We start from the raw sequence: 17169 nt of genomic DNA on the forward strand, positions 1-17169 counted from the left end.
CAGTGCAACACGCCTTTTTAAACTTTATATTCATTTCATCAGAATGATGATCATATGTCTCCTTATTATAGTTCAGTACGTGTTGATAAATGCATATTTATAACAGTTTCAGATACTTCTTACACCTAAATGCATTCATTTACTTTAGTTTTCTTTTAGCCTAATGAATAAAACAATTATTTGCAGCCAATATAATGTGAAAAAAGTTATACTAAATTATCAAATTATATTATACAAACACCAGATGGCATGTATGATTCCTTGCGGGGTTTGGACAAACTGGGACAAACTGTTCTGGTTATCTAGCTAACTTACAGCAGCCATTAAAAAGTTAACTTTCATAATTAACTAGGCCTGTGTGTAAAAATATACTCTTTTATGCCCTTCAAAATGCTACCGGTGGGATTTGACGAATAAATAAATAAATATTTAGTAAATCACTGTAATGTTTTTTAGCTGCTTGGGGGCAGGGTGCGTCCTGACTGATTTTGGGGACGTGGAGAGGCTGCGGAGCGGGCGGGACTTGTACTCTTAACACCCCTGTGTACTTTAGGATTCCCATACGGGACCATGGCCTCCTCATCGCGCTGCCTCGGGCTTGCATTTCTTCTATTCTGTTTTTCTTTTTGCGTTCTTGCGCAGTATGAGAAATACAACTTTCGCAGTTTCCCACGGCACGAGCTTATGCCCCTGGACTCGGCGTACCGACACGCTTTAGACCAGTACAGTGAGGAGAAGTGGCCCGAGAGCGTGGAGTTTCTGGAGATGAGTCTCCGGCTGTACCGGCTGCTCAGGGACAGCGAGGCCTTCTGTAACCTCAACTGCAGCACGGTGCGCCTCGACGACGAGACGCGCTTCAACGACTTCCCCGAGCTGCACGCCTTCGGTAACGTGATGAAGCGAGCTCAGTGTCTGAAGCGATGCAAGCAGGGCTTACCTGCCTTCAGACAGACGCTCCCCAGCCGTGAAACCATCGAGCAGTTTGAGAAACGGGAACCCTACAAGTACCTGCAGTTTGCTTACTTCAAAGTGAGTGTATTACTTTCTCTCATTACGTCTACAATTATTTATAAAGCTAGTTTAAGGGTAAGTGAGTGTTTTGCAATACTGTAACATGGGAATGATAGGACTGCAGATGGTTGACATTGAAAAACATGATAGTACGGTGGTTGATTTTTGCTGTTTTTAGTTGTGTAGATTGTATTAGATGGTAATACCATGGTACTAACCATGTACAATACAATACCATGTCAGAAGAATAACATATTATGGTACATGGCTAAAAATCAGTGGCTTTACCATTTTGGTACCATGATTTCTTTTAATATTTTTGTGTGTAGAGTTTTGGTTTGGAAATGTCTGACCAAATGGATTATTATGAATTATTCCAGAGTGATAATTTGGCCAAAGCTGTATCTGCAGCATACACATTCCTATTGAAGCATCCTGATGATGAGATGATGCAGAGGAACATGAACTATTACAAGAGTTTACCTGGAGCTGATGAACATATGAAAGACCTGGAGACCAAGTCATATGAGGTGAGACCTCATACACAAAACACTGAAGAAAAGGAAATCAAATCCTTATGTTAATCCTCTTGTTACTGCAGCTTGAGAGCTGCTGCCATTAAAGCAAAAGGGGGTCAAATTAAATACTAAGAAATCCTGAAATTCATGTTAGTTTTCAAATTAAATTTTTCTTTCAGATATGCTCATAGTAATTCAATTCAATTCAATTCAATACATAACATAAGAACATCACTGTTCAAAAGTTTGGGGGCAGTATGATTAATTAATTTTTCATTCAGCAAGTATGTATTAAATTGATCAAAGACATTTATAATTTTAAAATGCCCCTATTATTGGTAATGAAAGGTTCACATTATGGTTTTAGGAGTCTCAACAACAGGTTGACATGCATGCAAGGTCAAAGAACACTTTCAGTTTCTTATAATATGCATTTATTTTTACCTTACTTGCTCAAGGTCTGCCAAACGATTCGTTCAACGATTTTTGCAAACCCCTCCTTTGCGTAATCTGCTGTGGTCTCATTTTCATTTCATCTTGCCTGTAATTCCTGATAAAGCAGTGTTTGTTAGCGCAGTGCTGCTTTGTGTACAGCGTTACCAGGGAAAAACGCTATTTTTACCGCTCTAAAAGTGGCATCTAGTGGCATTTTCATTCAGACCAACGTGAAAAGACCATCAAGTGGGCGGGCAATATGCTAATGTTTCATGGTGAGGTCAACATGAAACGTTTGGGATTTGTTTTAAAAACGACTCATTTAAATGATTCAGAGTCGACTCTTTCTTTTGAGAGACAATAACTTTATACACGGTGCACTTTAAGATTTCAAACTTTGCAGGATGTTTTCATTTCCTAAGATCTGCGTTACACATGGCATGAAAGGTAATTTTCAAAAATCCATAACAGAGGCACTTTAAAAAAATCTCACGACCACCAACTTTTTAAGCAGTAGTGCATAATATAATATTCATCTATAATAATATATGTCTACATTTGTGTAATTCAAGCACAGGTAAATGTATACAACTGCAGTACATCTGTTGGATGTAATAAACGTTGTAGTTTACAGTTACATATGGTTAATGCCGGATAAAAGAATAAATAAATTATTTTTATTTAGATGCTGTTCATTCGGGCCGTGCGGGCGTACAATGGTGAAAACTTCAGAACGTCAGTGTCAGATATGGAGCTGGCACTGAGAGACTTTTTCAAAGTGTATGATGAGTGCATCGCAGCGTCAGAGGGATCCAGACAGATCAAAGACTTCAAAGACTTTTACCCGTCCATTGCAGGTTGGCTTTACCTGCTGCTCTTGTCATGTCTGCCTCTGAGATCCTTTGTAACTTTAGCTGAAACATATCTGTTTTTGTCTTTAGATCATTACATAGAGGTTCTGGAGAGAAAGGTTCGCTGTGAAAGCGAGCTTACGCCTGTTGTAGGTGGATTTGTTGTTGAGAAATTTGTGGCAACCATGTACCACTACCTCCAGTTTGCTTATTATAAATGTAAGTCTAGAAAGTTCTCTGTTTACATAACTACTTACGTGAATCATGAATGTGAAAAACTGACATATGAAACATATGGTTTCATTCAAAAGTTTCTCTCCTTCATTCTCACTCAGTGAATGATCTGAAGAATGCTGTACCGTGTGTGGCCAGCTACATGCTCTTTGATCCCAGTGATGAAGTGATGAAGAATAATGTGGATTATTATCGGTACCACAGAGAAAAATTTGGCCTGACTGATGAGGATTTCTTCCCTAGAGCGGTAGGTGTCTCAAATCATGGTAATTAATGAATGAATACATTTATTTTCATTTAGATGGTTGATGTTGTACTTATAATGACATGGCAGGAAGCAGTACGGTACCACAATCAGACAACGCTACAGCTGCAGATGCTAGAATTTGCCAAACAGAAGTTGCTGTCAGATGATGAGGTGAGAGATGAGCATGGGATATTTGAATGTTTGCTGAATATTCACAAACATGAAGGTGTTTTTCAAATATTCGTAGTACTGAATGCTTTCAGTGTGAGTTTTGGCCACTTGGGTGCGTCCTATGCTTACTGATTTACTCTGATCCGTTTCCTGCGCCACACAGCCCTCTATTGGCTGATAAATGAAAGTGTTTACATGCTTATTTATTTACAGTGCAGTATAATTTTAGTATCATTGATTTACAGTTATTCTCTCTCTAACTCTTCCTCCAACCATTTTTGTCTTTCAGGGTGAAGTCTTAGAGTTTCTTGATGAATATCTCGATGCTGAGGATGAATAAGAAAATGATTTTATTTGCACTGAAATGAAAACATTGTGAAAAAGACCATAAAGGTATTCTCCATCCTGTACTATTTTTATTCTTTTATTTAATTAGGGGAAGTGTTGATATCTTTTTTACTAAAATATGTACTTATATTTACACATGTAAGTACAGATTATGCACCACAAACCAAAAGATTATAATTTTGAATCTTAGTCCCTGTCAGTTTACTGTATCTCAGAGAAAACAATGATTTGTTTTTGTTTGTATTGTTTTAATAAGGAATGCTTTTCTATATTGAATACAAACCAAGCAATGTTGTAACCATGTGAAGATATCCAGGCAGAATTGAGCCCCAAGAACTGGTTGAACACTGAAAATATATTTTTTGGCTGATTGTTACAGATGTGGATGCTGTCGTAATAAATAATATGGATGAAAATGCTTAAACTCACCACTTTTGTGCTGTGAAATACTAGCTAATTCATTAGTCATTTTATATATCTGTTTTGTTTTAATTAATTTTTGTTAGCTCAGGTGTTACACTATCTTTATAAAATCCTCCTTCTGGTAGAGAATTTGTGTATTTGGCATTTCGGAAGGACTGGCTTACTTTAAGATGCTGAGCTTTGCTATTTTTTTGGTAATGCCAAGCTTCAGACAATCTGTTTGGACCAAATGTTGGCACTTATATGTTGTTGTTGATAACTTCACAAATGTTTACTTGGCTATTATTCAAAATATGTGTTAAATGGTGCTGCGGAGAAGATATCAAACAAACTCGTCTATTTCAAAGGCTGAACCAGTATTGCCTGCCCTTAAAAGCAGTAAACATTCAGACTAAATATAATAGCAAAAGACTAAACACTTGACCTTAAGCAAAACCCTTGAATTTTAAGAGTGCATATGGACTGTCATTTTTTAATCCAGACTCCCTCCACATCTCTCGTTCCTCATCCCCCACCCCTTCTTTCCTTTTCTCTGTGGGGTTTTCCTACTATGGTGTGATAAACTGCACAGATACTCAATGTTCAAACACATTTAAACAAGTCTCTGTTCTCCCGCTGTGTGAGTATTTGTATGCAGGAGTGTTTCTGAGTGTTTCGTCTTTGTTTTGTGGTAAAATCAGCAGCACAGACACAGAAAACATGGCTCTGCTGCTCTTACGCACATACAGAGACACCTGGCAACGCTACGCAAATGTTTGCAGTCTTATTTTAGGAAGGAAATGTTTTTTTAAGCCTATTTAAGTAATGTTGACACCAAGGAAGACTAAACCGGCCATTTTCCCCCCAAAGTTATTTATTGGTTAATGTTCCGTTAGTTTTCCACAGCTATGTTTAGTCAGATACCCTCATGTCACATCTAACTGACATAGTTACAGTGTAATGTTGATATTACCAAGCAGTTTTAGCTTCAAATTGAATTGAAATGATTACAGATTAATAAGACAAAGAGTATGAAGTCTCACAGTTCCACATCACAATAAAAACACTTATCAGAACACATATCAGAAGATATCAGAGCAAACAAAACAGTTCCAATGGCCACATTTACCTCACAGATAGCAAATGACCAATTTTATGGTAAGCAGTTCATGTGTTTATCCACCTGTAGCTTTAAATATATCTACAGCAGCCAACTGGAACTGATTTCTTGATCTTAGAAATGAGATTATTTTGTAAGTAAATGCAAGTGTTTGGCTCTTGTGTGATAAATTGCTTCTGATTTTCATCATTTGTAAGTATCTTTGGATAAAAGTATCCTCTAAATGGCTAATTTAAAATAAGACTGTGCTAGCTTCTCTGCTAAATAGAGATGTCAGGGCTGGAAAACATATTAAAAGACAACAACAACAGCCAACAATCAAAAATACCCAAACAGTTAGATAATATTAATACTATCAGTCGATCATTAATGGATACTTACAAATGACCCTGCAAAATTCATGAAGTTTTACTTCACTTTTCTTCATTTATAATTCAATCAAACAATATAAAAAATGCTACATTTGCTCTAACAACACCTAGAAATAAATGGCTTTACTACACTTAATTACCTATTATTAATATTATCTAAAAAAAACATGCTATATGTTTGACCTCAGTATGACAACTGAAATAAGTGATTCTAGACATATCTGATTTGTGTTTGTTTTGTTTAAATTCACTAGTTCTAAAATCAAGTTTTTACATTTATAATACACAATATAAATATGCCTCATAAACGTCGCTGGAGGTGATGAACGAACTGAATATCTTGTATAAGACATGGCCAAAAAGTTTGCACGAAACATCAATGAGATATTTGGGAAAATATATGTAGAAAATAGTCTGCTATGATATAGCTTTTATAGCACTGCATATATTTTAACTCAATAAGCTGTAAATGTGTTGAAAGCCAATCAGAATCTACCCTTAGTTCCTCTGAGAAGAATGCCTCACCTGTCTGTGAGTGTGAATCGTTCTGAGTCCTGAGCTCAACCCCAAGAAACTCACTTATTTATAGGAAAAAGGTTTGAAATGAACAAATGCTCATTGTATTCTAAATTTAGGGAAGAAAGCTATTTATTCTGCCTGCTCTAGGTCTATAAGAGCTGAAAGCCAATCAGAATTCACCTGACCAGAATGTCTCACTTGTCTGCAAGCTAGAAACTGTCAACTGCGCACACGGTTCAACCACACTCTCTTTTGAACTGACTGCTCTCTTTCAGAACCAAACATGCTAAAGTCACAATGATTCTCTTACACACGCTTACTCACTAATGGACAAAGCTATATAAACACGTACAAATCTGGACGACCCGCAGTCTTTCCAAAGCAAGAGAAGACATCAGATTCATGATCCATCAATTATCCACAATACAATGAAAATATAAAGAAAAAGAAAACATTGTAAAACAGAAATACTATCTAAATAAGCACTAAACAATCCAACCTTGTGCGATAAAGGAGTGTTAAAAAGAGACACTCCTTGTGTTAGTGTGAAAGTCAGGATTGTGTGGCATTTAGAATTGAATTAAGATTATTTTCCAATGCAATTCTTGTGAATTAAAAAAATTTAAGAAATTAATATAACTGTAATTTTACTACAAAATTTGAGAAACGATAGAATGATAGATATATAGATACATGTAGATAGATAGATAGATAGGTTTTTCACTTTTTCTACTCTGGATTTTGCTGAGCCCCAGTGGATGGAGACTGTAATGTTCACACATAAATGGCTTTGTATGGATGACTGAGTAAGCTGTGTGGCTTTATGAGGATCTGTGTGACTTTCACACAGTCTGTTGTAATTCAATGCACTGCGTTTGCCTGTTAGTTCCATTGAGCTGATAGTGAGAGCTCTTTTGTTGCCTCTTTTTATAACACCACACCCCCAAGACCACACCCACCACCGCTGCTACGATGGCAACGATAATGGCCGCGATCATGGGCCCACGGCCTGAACCATGACAGGGGTCTTCTGCACATGCACCCTCTCCAGCCCGCTCCTGTTGATCGAGGCTGTGATCTACACCTCTTTCCATCACGCTCTGATTTTCAGGGTTTTCAGTTGGGACGTGACCAGGTATGTGCTCCAGGAAGTGGTCATCGAAGGTTTCCCATGGATCCTTGATGACGGGTGTGGGCATGCTGGTGATATAATCAGGTGGACCATCCAGATGTACCATCCCAGAAGCTGTGGATGTGTTCTCAGGGCCCAAGCCGCCTTGACTGGTGCTCACGTTTTCAGGAGCGGAAGCCGGTGTGTACGCCGTGGGCCGCTTGTGTACAGCAATATCAACTAGACTGGGTGTGATCTGAGTAATGAAGGTGATGGGCTTCACCTCCACACCATTTGGACTGTCAGTAACACCATCAAACCCCAATGTTTTGGATCCATCAGAGTCTGTTTCCTCTGATGTGTACGTTTCTTTCACCATTTCATCTTCTGAAAGTCCTTCAGTTGTTTCCTCATAAGGTGTTACAACAGACTCTTCCTTTTCAAGTCTGGTTGTCCCTTTACCGAGCTCCTCCTCGTCTCCTTTCATGTGGATTGTGTCCTCAGGATTTTTTATTTCTTCATCTTCATCCTCCTCAGGGTTGTCAATCAAACCTCCAGTCTCTTCTTCCACAGAGTTTTTGGTTACATCCTCAAACACCTCAACTTCCGAGTGGCCAGTCAAGGTCTTGGTTTCTGACTCCGTATCTTGTTCTGGCCCTGCCTCCCCTGTGGACTCACTTCCAGCTTTATCTTCATCCTGAGTAACAGGGTATCCTTCAAGCCAGGAGCCGCCAGCACTGGGACTGGTAGGTTCATCGGTGGGAGGATCTGTCGTATAGTCACTTTCCTCTGCGATAATGTCAGGACCAGACTGGCTGTTGGTTGTTTTGACTGTCATGTGACTCTCATCTTCATTGGGGTTTTTAACAGAGGAGAAATCAGTGGTGATACCCGGCTGCTCCTCCTCTTCCTGGAAGGCCTCTGAAGGGAACCAGAACATGTGCTTCTGACTGAGTTGAGACACTGGAGGTTCAGTGACTGATAAGGTTGAATCTCCATCATTCTCCTTCTCCTTCTCAGACATGACAGTCCGCTCAGGCTCAGGTTCAGGTTCAGGTTCAGTTTCAGGCTCAGGTTCAGGCTCAGGTTCAGGTTCAGGCTCAGGCTCAGGCTCAGGTTCAGGCTCAGGTTCAGGTTCAGGTTCAGGCTCAGGCTCAGGCTCAGGCTCAGGCTCAGGCTCAGGCTCAGGCTCAGGCTCAGGCTCAGACTCAGGCTCAGGCTCAGGCTCAGGCTCAGGCCCAGACTCTGGCTCAGGCTCAGACTCAGGCTCAGGCCCAGACTCTGGCTCAGGCTCAGGCTCAGACTCTGGCTCAGGCTCAGGAGAGGATTCTTCTACTTCATGAACAGTGGACTGCGTTTCTCCTGGATTCAAAGAAATATGATGCTCCTCCCTCGGATTTTCAAGGAGATGGCCATCTGTGAACTTATCTTCATAGTCGATGTGGCCTTCAGGATCATCTGCAACAAATAAAACATATTGAAGACTACGCAGCTACACCCAAAAGCCAAATAAACCCTTTTAACCTTAAGAATTATGCATCTTGGAGCCTCTGTCTCATATTCAGCATGGCTCCTTTTATTTTTAAATTTGATCATTGTGTTCCCAGTTCACCTTTCACGCAATGCTGCACCAGGCCGTACCATTCCCCACAACTGTCACAAAGCAGGCTGAAGCCCGTATCTCCATTGGGAAGTTTGTATCCTGGGTCACAGGTATATAGAAGTTCATCTCCGAGGTCCAGACCAGTTTTCCCCTGCAGATGTGAGTGTGGGAATGAAGGGGGCTGCCCACATGGAGCATCTGATGGATGAAAGGTGAAGAGCGTGTCATAAATTATAAAAGAAAATTTTCATAAAGTGAAAAGGTTAAATTACATGTAAAGCCAGTTTTGTTGACACATTGTGACAGCATTCTATAGTGACAGCTAAAGAAAAGAAAAGTAATTTCTGGAGTAACATATTGGATAATCCCTTTATTAACATCATAAGTAATAAAATGGTTATAGGAGGTTGGCTGCTGAGAATCTTTACCAGTGTGATGGTAGTGAAAAATAAATATACTAAAAATGCTAAGTATACTACAAATACATTTACATATTTATGTGCTTTATAAAAATACCCTGCAATTTTACATTTAGTATACTAAACTGGTATACTTAAAGTCTGCTATATCGGAAAAACAAATTTTGTACTTAATACACTTTTTGTAGAAGTAGTGCTGAACTAAAGATATACTTAAGTATTTGATTGTGCTAAAGTGGAACTATTGCAAGCATACTTTGGGTACACTTTAAATATCTTGCATTGCAGATTGATATTATTCAAAGATCATACAATCCTCATCAATAATGACATTAAAACACATTTTAGGCTTAATATTAAGAAATATGCATTGTGCACAAAGTAGTACTCCAAATAAAGTGTAATTATAATTTTTATATCAGTAAGTCTCAAGCGACATGTCAGGAAATGTGTTAATAGATTTGAACTATACTTAGTATGAAATTAATTGATTTTTAAAATATTCATTTTTTTACTAGGGGAAATATAATTAACTTGAAGATGGGAAGCACATTTAAATTAAAATGGCAATTACTCCAAATCCCAGCTTTAAACTAAATAGTTGAAATAGTCTGGATTTTACCTTTATTTATTTATTTTATATTTAATGAAAGGAGTCTCTCACAAGATCATCATATTTGGGGTCCTTGGCATAAAAAGTTTAGAAACTCCTTTGTGTTGGCGCTGAAACTAACACACATGCTTTTGCTCTTCTGTTTTCACATGCGGTATGAAACAGGCCATAGTTTTTAGGTATGTGTTACATGAAATTATGAGCCCTCATAAGTGAAAAAACACAGTCCCCTTTCTCGAGTTTCAGTAATTTAAAACTGACCACTATCTTCCACGCAGAACACGCCCAGTCTCTCAGTGTCCGTAGTTAAATTCTCCAACTGCACATCAACTGGCCTCAAACTCCCCGGGACACCGCTGCACACTGTAGTCCTGAAAGTAAATTAGAGGAATTCTTTCTCAGTTTTTTTTTTGTCTTTTCCATTATAAAGGCAAAAGACATGATGTCACTGTTAAATTCTGCTTACATAGTCATCTCATGTACTATTTAAACACACACACACTCTATGCAGTATATCCCCATCACACTGCTATGTCTCCAGTGTTTGTATACATTTACATCACAGGTCTGTTTTCTATCGTGCGTGTGTATGTTTTTAAAGCTTGTGTCGGTCAGTACCACTCTCTGATTGTGTGTCTGTTAGAACAAAATATGCAATAAACCACAAGAAACTCATAATATTTAGGGTCTTTGGCATCAAAAATCTAGAAAACCTGGCATTACAGTGATTTTACCATGCGGCGGTTGTAGACAACGCAAAGCAGAGTGTCTTAAAACCCTATAATAGTGATCAACAATTAATCAACATTTAGAAAAACATTTAATCATTAAAGATACCAAACAGTTGAACAAATAAAAAGAATAATTAATCACCAGAATAGCTCTTCCACCAAGTGATATTGTTCATTATTTTAACTGTAGGATGTTCACAGTTTCCAAGCAATATAGCAACATGCCGCATTAATATAAAATGTGACGTTTGCATTTATAGTCATTTTACAATGGCTTCAAACAGAATATCAGTTGTTTCAAACTTGACTTCAAGAAGTCAGTCAAGGTTTCTGAATATACTGTGCATGTCTATAACCAAGAATGTCTGTCTGTTTTGTCCCAAATCTTTTAGAGACATTCCTCCAAATGTTTGTGAGGGAAGTAAGTTGCTTACCTCACCTTTTAACACTCAGCTGTGAGGTCTTAATCAGAATTATGAGCATGTGTGTCTGAGTGGGTGCAGAGGGGGGCTCAAACCACAACCAGACTGCTTGAGTCCTTACCAGACCGGACTCTCCTGGGACAGTGTTAAGTTACTAGGAAACACCCAGTGTCAAAGTTTAGTTATTAAGGCTCAGCTGCACTGAGGTAGATTGTAGATTTTCACGTGTATGTCATTTATGTGCAATTTATGTGTCACGACCGAGAAATCCATGTGTAATCTATAGGTTGTTCTGAAGGGAAGGCCACTCCTTTTGGCAAAATTTGCAGATGCAAGTTATATTCAACAAAAGGCCTCAGACATTCAGAAATTCATACTTGATAACAACAGAATGCTTTGAATTTTGTATTCCAGACTTATTAAAAAGAAGTGTACAGCTTAGAACAAACAATATTGAATTAAGCTTATTTTTCTTACCCCATTGCTTTTTTCTTTTAAGAATGAATGTAAGTGAATATACAGGTGCATCTCAATAAATAAGAATGTCGTGGAAAAGTTCATTTATTTCAGTAATTCAACTTAAATTGTGAAACTCGTGTATTAAGTAAATTCAATGCACACAGACTGAAGTAGTTTAAGTTTTTGGTTCTTTTAATTGTGATGATTTTGGCTCACATTTAACAAAAACCCACCAATTCACTATCTCAACAAATCAGCTAATCAACTCAAAACACCTGCAGAGGTTTCCTGAGCCTTCAAAATGGTCTCTCAGTTTGGTTCACTATGCTACACAATCATGGGGAAGACTGCTGATCTGACAGTTGTCCAGAAGACAATCATTGACACCCTTCACAAGGAGGGTAAGACAGCCACAAACATTCATTGCAAAAGAAGCTGGCTGTTCACAGAGTGCTGTATCCAAGCATGTTAACAGAAAGTTGAGTGGAAGGAAAAAGTGTGGAAGAAAAAGAAGAGAAGAAAACCAACCAAGAGAACCACAGTCTTATGAGGATTGTCAAGCAAAATCGATTCAAGAATTTGAGTGAACATCACAAGGAATGGACTTTTCAGGAGCCACCACACACAGACGTGTCAAGGAATTTGGCTACAGTTGTCGTATTCCTCTTGTTAAGTCACTCCTGAACCACAGACAATGTCAGAGGCGTCTTACCTGGGCTAAGAAGAAGAAGAACTGGACTGTTGCCCAGTGGTCCAAAGTCCTCTTTTCAGATAAGAGCAAGTTTTGTATTTCATTTGGAAACCAAGGTCCTAGAGTCTGGAGGAAGGGTGGAGAAGCTCATAGACTAAGTTGCTTGAAGTCCAGTGTTTCCACAGTCAGTGATGATTTGGGGTGCGATGTCATCTGCTGGTGTTGGTCCATTGTGTTTTTTGAAAACCAAAGTCAATGCACCAGTTTACCAAGAAATTTTGGAGCACTTCATGCTTCCTTCTGCTGACCAGCTTTTTGAAGATGCTGATTTCATTTTCCAGCAGGATTTGGCACCTGCCCACACTGCCAAAAGTTGGTTAAATGACCATGGTGTTGGTGTGCTTGATTGGCCAGCAAACTCACCAGACCTGAACCCCACAGAGAATCTATGCGGTATTGTCAAGAGGAAAATGAGAAACAAGAGACCAGAAAATGCAGATGAGCTGAAGGCCACTGTCAAAGAAACCTGGGCTTCCATACCACCTCAGCAGTGCCACAAACTGATCACCTCCATGCCACGCCGAATTGAGGCAGTAATTAAAGCAAAAGGACCCCCTACCAAGTATTTTTAAGTGGTATATTCAAGTATTTTTATTGGTCTTATGAAGTATTCTAATTTGTTGAGATGTGAGCCAAAATCATCACAATTAAAAGAACCAAAGATTTAAACTACTTCAGTCTGTGTGCATTGAATTTATTTAATACACGAGTTTCACAATTTGAGTTGAATTACTGAAATAAACGAACTTTTCCACGACATTCTAATTTATTGAGATGCACCTGTATATTTTTTGTCCAAAAGTTTAGGTTCAGTAATACTAACTAATCAATAAGCAAAGATGATCAAAAGTGACAGTAAGGACAAAATTTCTATATTACAAATATGCTGTTCTTTTGAACTTTCTTTTGAAACCTGTTTCCAAATAAGGAATTAAGCACCACTTTTGTTGATAATTCAAATATTTCTTGATCATCAAATCAGCATATTAGAATGATTTCTGAAGGACCATGAGACATGGTTTCACATGCAAAAGTCACATTTGCAATCAGAGGAATAGATTACATTTTAAAATATATTAAAATAGAACATAAAATTACATATATTTAAAATTGTAATAATATTTTACAATATGCAGCCTTGATAAACATAAGAGACTTCTTTTAAAAATATGAAAAAAAAATCTTACTGACCAAAACTTATACATAATATGTGTACCAAAATGTAAAATATGTGTTACAATAAGATGTAATACCTACTGTTTTTATGCAGTAAATATTATTATATATTATTTATTACTATATAAAAATATAATGATTTGCCATTTGGTTTGATATTTTCTTATTCAAGGCAATGCAAATAATATTTTATGTATTTCTTTAATAATGCTTTTTGGGCCCACTATATATATTTCGTTTGAAAAAGAAAGAGTCGTTTTCGATGTGATAATTATTTTGGGATTTGTGCGTAGTGGTAAAGTAATACACCTCAGCAATGGAGCAGCACAGAAAATGAACACATGGAAGGTGCGGATGTGTTCCCTCACAGCAGCTCAGGTCCATTTCTCTCAGGCCCTGAGGTGTAAATAGGAATGTTCTGGCTGAATTCACAGGTAGGATTCTCTCTGTCTTGCAATCACACACAAAAACACAGATATATACAAGCAAGCTATAGCTCATTATTGTGCCTCAAAAAAAGCACAATGCCCGTTCAACAAAACAGCACTTTGATTGACAGCATCTGTTCTTCAGGTAATTAATGTTCTTACCCAACACTCGGTCCGGAGAGCCAACCACGCGAGCAGGCTGAGAAGGCACATTCCAACACTGCATGATGCAGGTTGGCTCCGGATGCCACCTGGGCCCCTTGAGCCATACAGGCATGTGTTGCTGCCTCGAACCCTGTCTCCTGTCCACCTTTTGGAAAACTCTCCAACTCCAGTAAAAACACACGTCCTAATGGAGAGACTGGTAAATAAAATAAACCAGTGTTACTCTTAGAATGCACATTTTGCATTACATTAGTGAGAATACATTACTTCAAACAGGGGAAATGAAAGGACATCAAGAAATTTGGAGAATGCGAGGATATAACCACAGCAAGTTGATATGAAATCTACAGGTGGTATGAATGCTATGAATTACAGCACCAAAGAGCTTTTTATGGCAAAAGGCAATTTTTAACAGCAGGGTCAAGTGAGGGCGGTTACTGTATAAAGTGTATTTAGCAGTGTTTTTGGCAGTGTGAAGGTGAAGCCCCATCCTGACAGACTATACTGTAAACACATACAATATAAACACACATCAGACAGCATCCTATCAAATCTTACATAAGGCATCTTCTTAATAACATCATTAGTTTGTCAGAGTCTCATACAGAGGAAATAAAATAGCAGCTTCAGTTATTCAATTCCTGTGTAAACCATCTGAAATTGAGCTAATTATAAATCAAAATGAAACCGAGGTTACATGCACATCACAAAACATGCAGCATCCCCCCCCCCATAATAGAATAATGTCTCATGCCTCCATGTCTAATAAATACACATCAGTTAACATCATCATTTGGGATCAGTTTGAATTGGAACAGATAAAGTTAGCAGGTTGGTGTCAGTGAGGTAAATCCAGACTGAGTCATGTTCAGAAGTCTGACTAATCAAGCAGACCCACCACAAACAACCCGTCATCTATCAATCGTTTGTTACAAATTCATTAGTGTCATATTGATGAGTCTGTTATGCTGATGTGAAGATATCAGGGGTTTGTGGTGGATGAACATGAAATTCATTAAGTGAATTAGATCTTTAGTTAAAGGATTTTGACTCAGTTAACAACTAAAAAGGAAAGTATGACAGCAAACATGAATAGATACAGTACATGTGTGAGAAAGGCCAGTCAAACATACTTTAACATCAACATGCAAGAGCCTCTAAGACTCTAAAACTAGATCAAACAGGATAGATGCTTTATTTTGTGTTTGGAATGCAGTAAAATCATACTGACACGCAGTTAAACATCTAAAGGGGTCCTTTCAGTTGTATAGTTTTCTTGTCACATGACAACAAAATGGCTTCTTTCATGTTGGTCACGCCAGACTGACTTTGAATTTGGCTGACAAAATTATTTTAAATATTAATATTTTACAACAACTACAAAAATAAATAATATTTAATAAATAATACTTATTACAGACGATCTTTTTTTTTTCTCAAGAATTTCAGTCTTTGAATGAGCCTCCAGAAACCATCTAGAATTTTTTTTTTTTGTACTTTAAGTTGCATAAGAAAATTATTAAAACAAATTGAATATATTCAAGTCACTTTATAAACTGATTTTTAAATTATTTTTAAATCTTAATAGAATGAACAAAGATGGGTCCCATGCATTTATATATTTATACATTATATATTTAGAAACTGAAACTTATTTTATTTCAGATTTTCTAATTTTCATTTACTTTAACTTGATGTACCAAAATAACTAAAATTCAAGCTGTAATAAAATATAATAACATTTTAACAGACATATTAAAAGAAACTAGAAATGACAAAAAATACTTTAAAAATTATTAAATTACTTAAAAAAAGAATATACAACTACACAAACACACACACACACACACACAGAAAGAGAGAGAGAGAGAGAGAAAGATTTATAACCACACACTAAGAACAAATAAACCATCCAAACAACTTTCTAATCTTTGGAGCATGGACACACGCATGCGTCCATTCATCACCTCGCGTAAATGTGTATTGCAGAGGCGCGTGAAACAAATTACCGCACCCAGACCATCAAGAGAAACCCACCGTCCGCGCGCGTCAGGCAAGCCAAGTATCCCAGCAGCGGCAGGAGCGCGAGCTCTCGGTGACAGGCTCGCCCCATAATGAAACAGTGTTTCTGGAAAAAACCGGAGGTGAAACTTTTCCAAATCTGCCAGGAAAGGTGAAAAATCCCAGTTGAATTGCGCTCTCCAAACGGACAGGTCCGATGATTCCGATAGCCGAGAGAAAAGAACTACTAGGCGCAGTGACAGAGGTGCAAGGGGAGGTTTATCTGACCAAGAGGTACATTACCGAGCTGCTGGTGCGCTCGTGCGAAAACTCGCACGGCGTTGTCAGTAAATACGTCATGACTCAGAACCTGTGCAGTACCGCATGAGAACAGAGACTCTAAGCACTGGGATTGTTCCAGTGCCGTGGGGAGACCGGCTCATAATGGGTTGTGCCTCGCTGGCACAGAGGAAAGAGTGCCACAGTGTAATGTGTGTTTTTTGTTTTAGGACAGGACCCTTAATTTTGGTGAGTCTTGTCACCATAGCGCGCCTGGCTGCATGTCAGTTCAGAACGAGGAGGACAAAACCAACTGTGTCTGTGTCCCAAATTCTTGGGGCCAACCTCAGGACACTGTAACCACCCACAAACACACACTCCCATTCACATTCATTTAATTGTAAAGACTTTTATGTGCTGGAGAAAGTGATAATGAGCGTGAATTAGCAAGTATGTTTGTTTTTTAGTGAGTCAGTGGCAGGATTGTGGCCAGCACAGGCTGAGTGTGTCTGAACAGCTTCTAATGTTATTTACTTCAATAACAGAGCTATGTGTGATCCTAAATTCCTTAGCTTATTATTGTCAAGGTATTAGCCAAACAATTACAGCTTAAAGCCGGCACACACATAGTGCTAGAACTTTTGTGAATGTGCATACATCTGAACTACACTGACTTTTTTTTAATCACTTTGTAATGAAAATGTTACTTTTGAATGTTCTCTGAATGTTTTGAAACCTGCAGTAATGAACATCCAACTAATGTTTCAGAAAAACATTCCATTAA

General features: G+C 38.1%; 2 protein-coding genes across 2 annotated transcripts; one reads left to right on the forward strand and one right to left on the reverse strand.

Annotated features, from left to right (window-relative positions):
• Window positions 1-525: 525 nt before the first annotated feature.
• On the forward strand, window positions 526-3844 carry LOC109092423 (cartilage associated protein). Its single transcript, XM_042745399.1, has 7 exons — window positions 526-1029; window positions 1392-1541; window positions 2650-2821; window positions 2906-3034; window positions 3151-3296; window positions 3384-3467; window positions 3757-3844. Exons 1-7 carry the CDS (start codon window positions 571-573, stop codon window positions 3805-3807), a joined length of 1191 nt encoding a protein of 396 aa, XP_042601333.1. The 5' UTR covers window positions 526-570; the 3' UTR covers window positions 3808-3844.
• Window positions 3845-3934: 90 nt separating this feature from the next.
• Window positions 3935-16596, reverse strand: susd5 (sushi domain containing 5). The gene is made up of 6 exons (XM_042745400.1): window positions 16143-16596; window positions 14103-14301; window positions 10235-10344; window positions 8951-9139; window positions 8675-8796; window positions 3935-8407 (listed from the first exon to the last, which is right to left on the reverse strand). The coding sequence occupies exons 1-6, from the start codon at window positions 16216-16218 to the stop codon at window positions 7070-7072; spliced, it is 2034 nt and encodes a 677-aa protein (XP_042601334.1). The 5' UTR covers window positions 16219-16596; the 3' UTR covers window positions 3935-7069.
• Window positions 16597-17169: the final 573 nt, after the last annotated feature.

This window comes from Cyprinus carpio, chromosome B19, assembly GCF_018340385.1.
Source record: "Cyprinus carpio isolate SPL01 chromosome B19, ASM1834038v1, whole genome shotgun sequence".
NCBI lineage: Eukaryota > Metazoa > Chordata > Actinopteri > Cypriniformes > Cyprinidae > Cyprinus > Cyprinus carpio.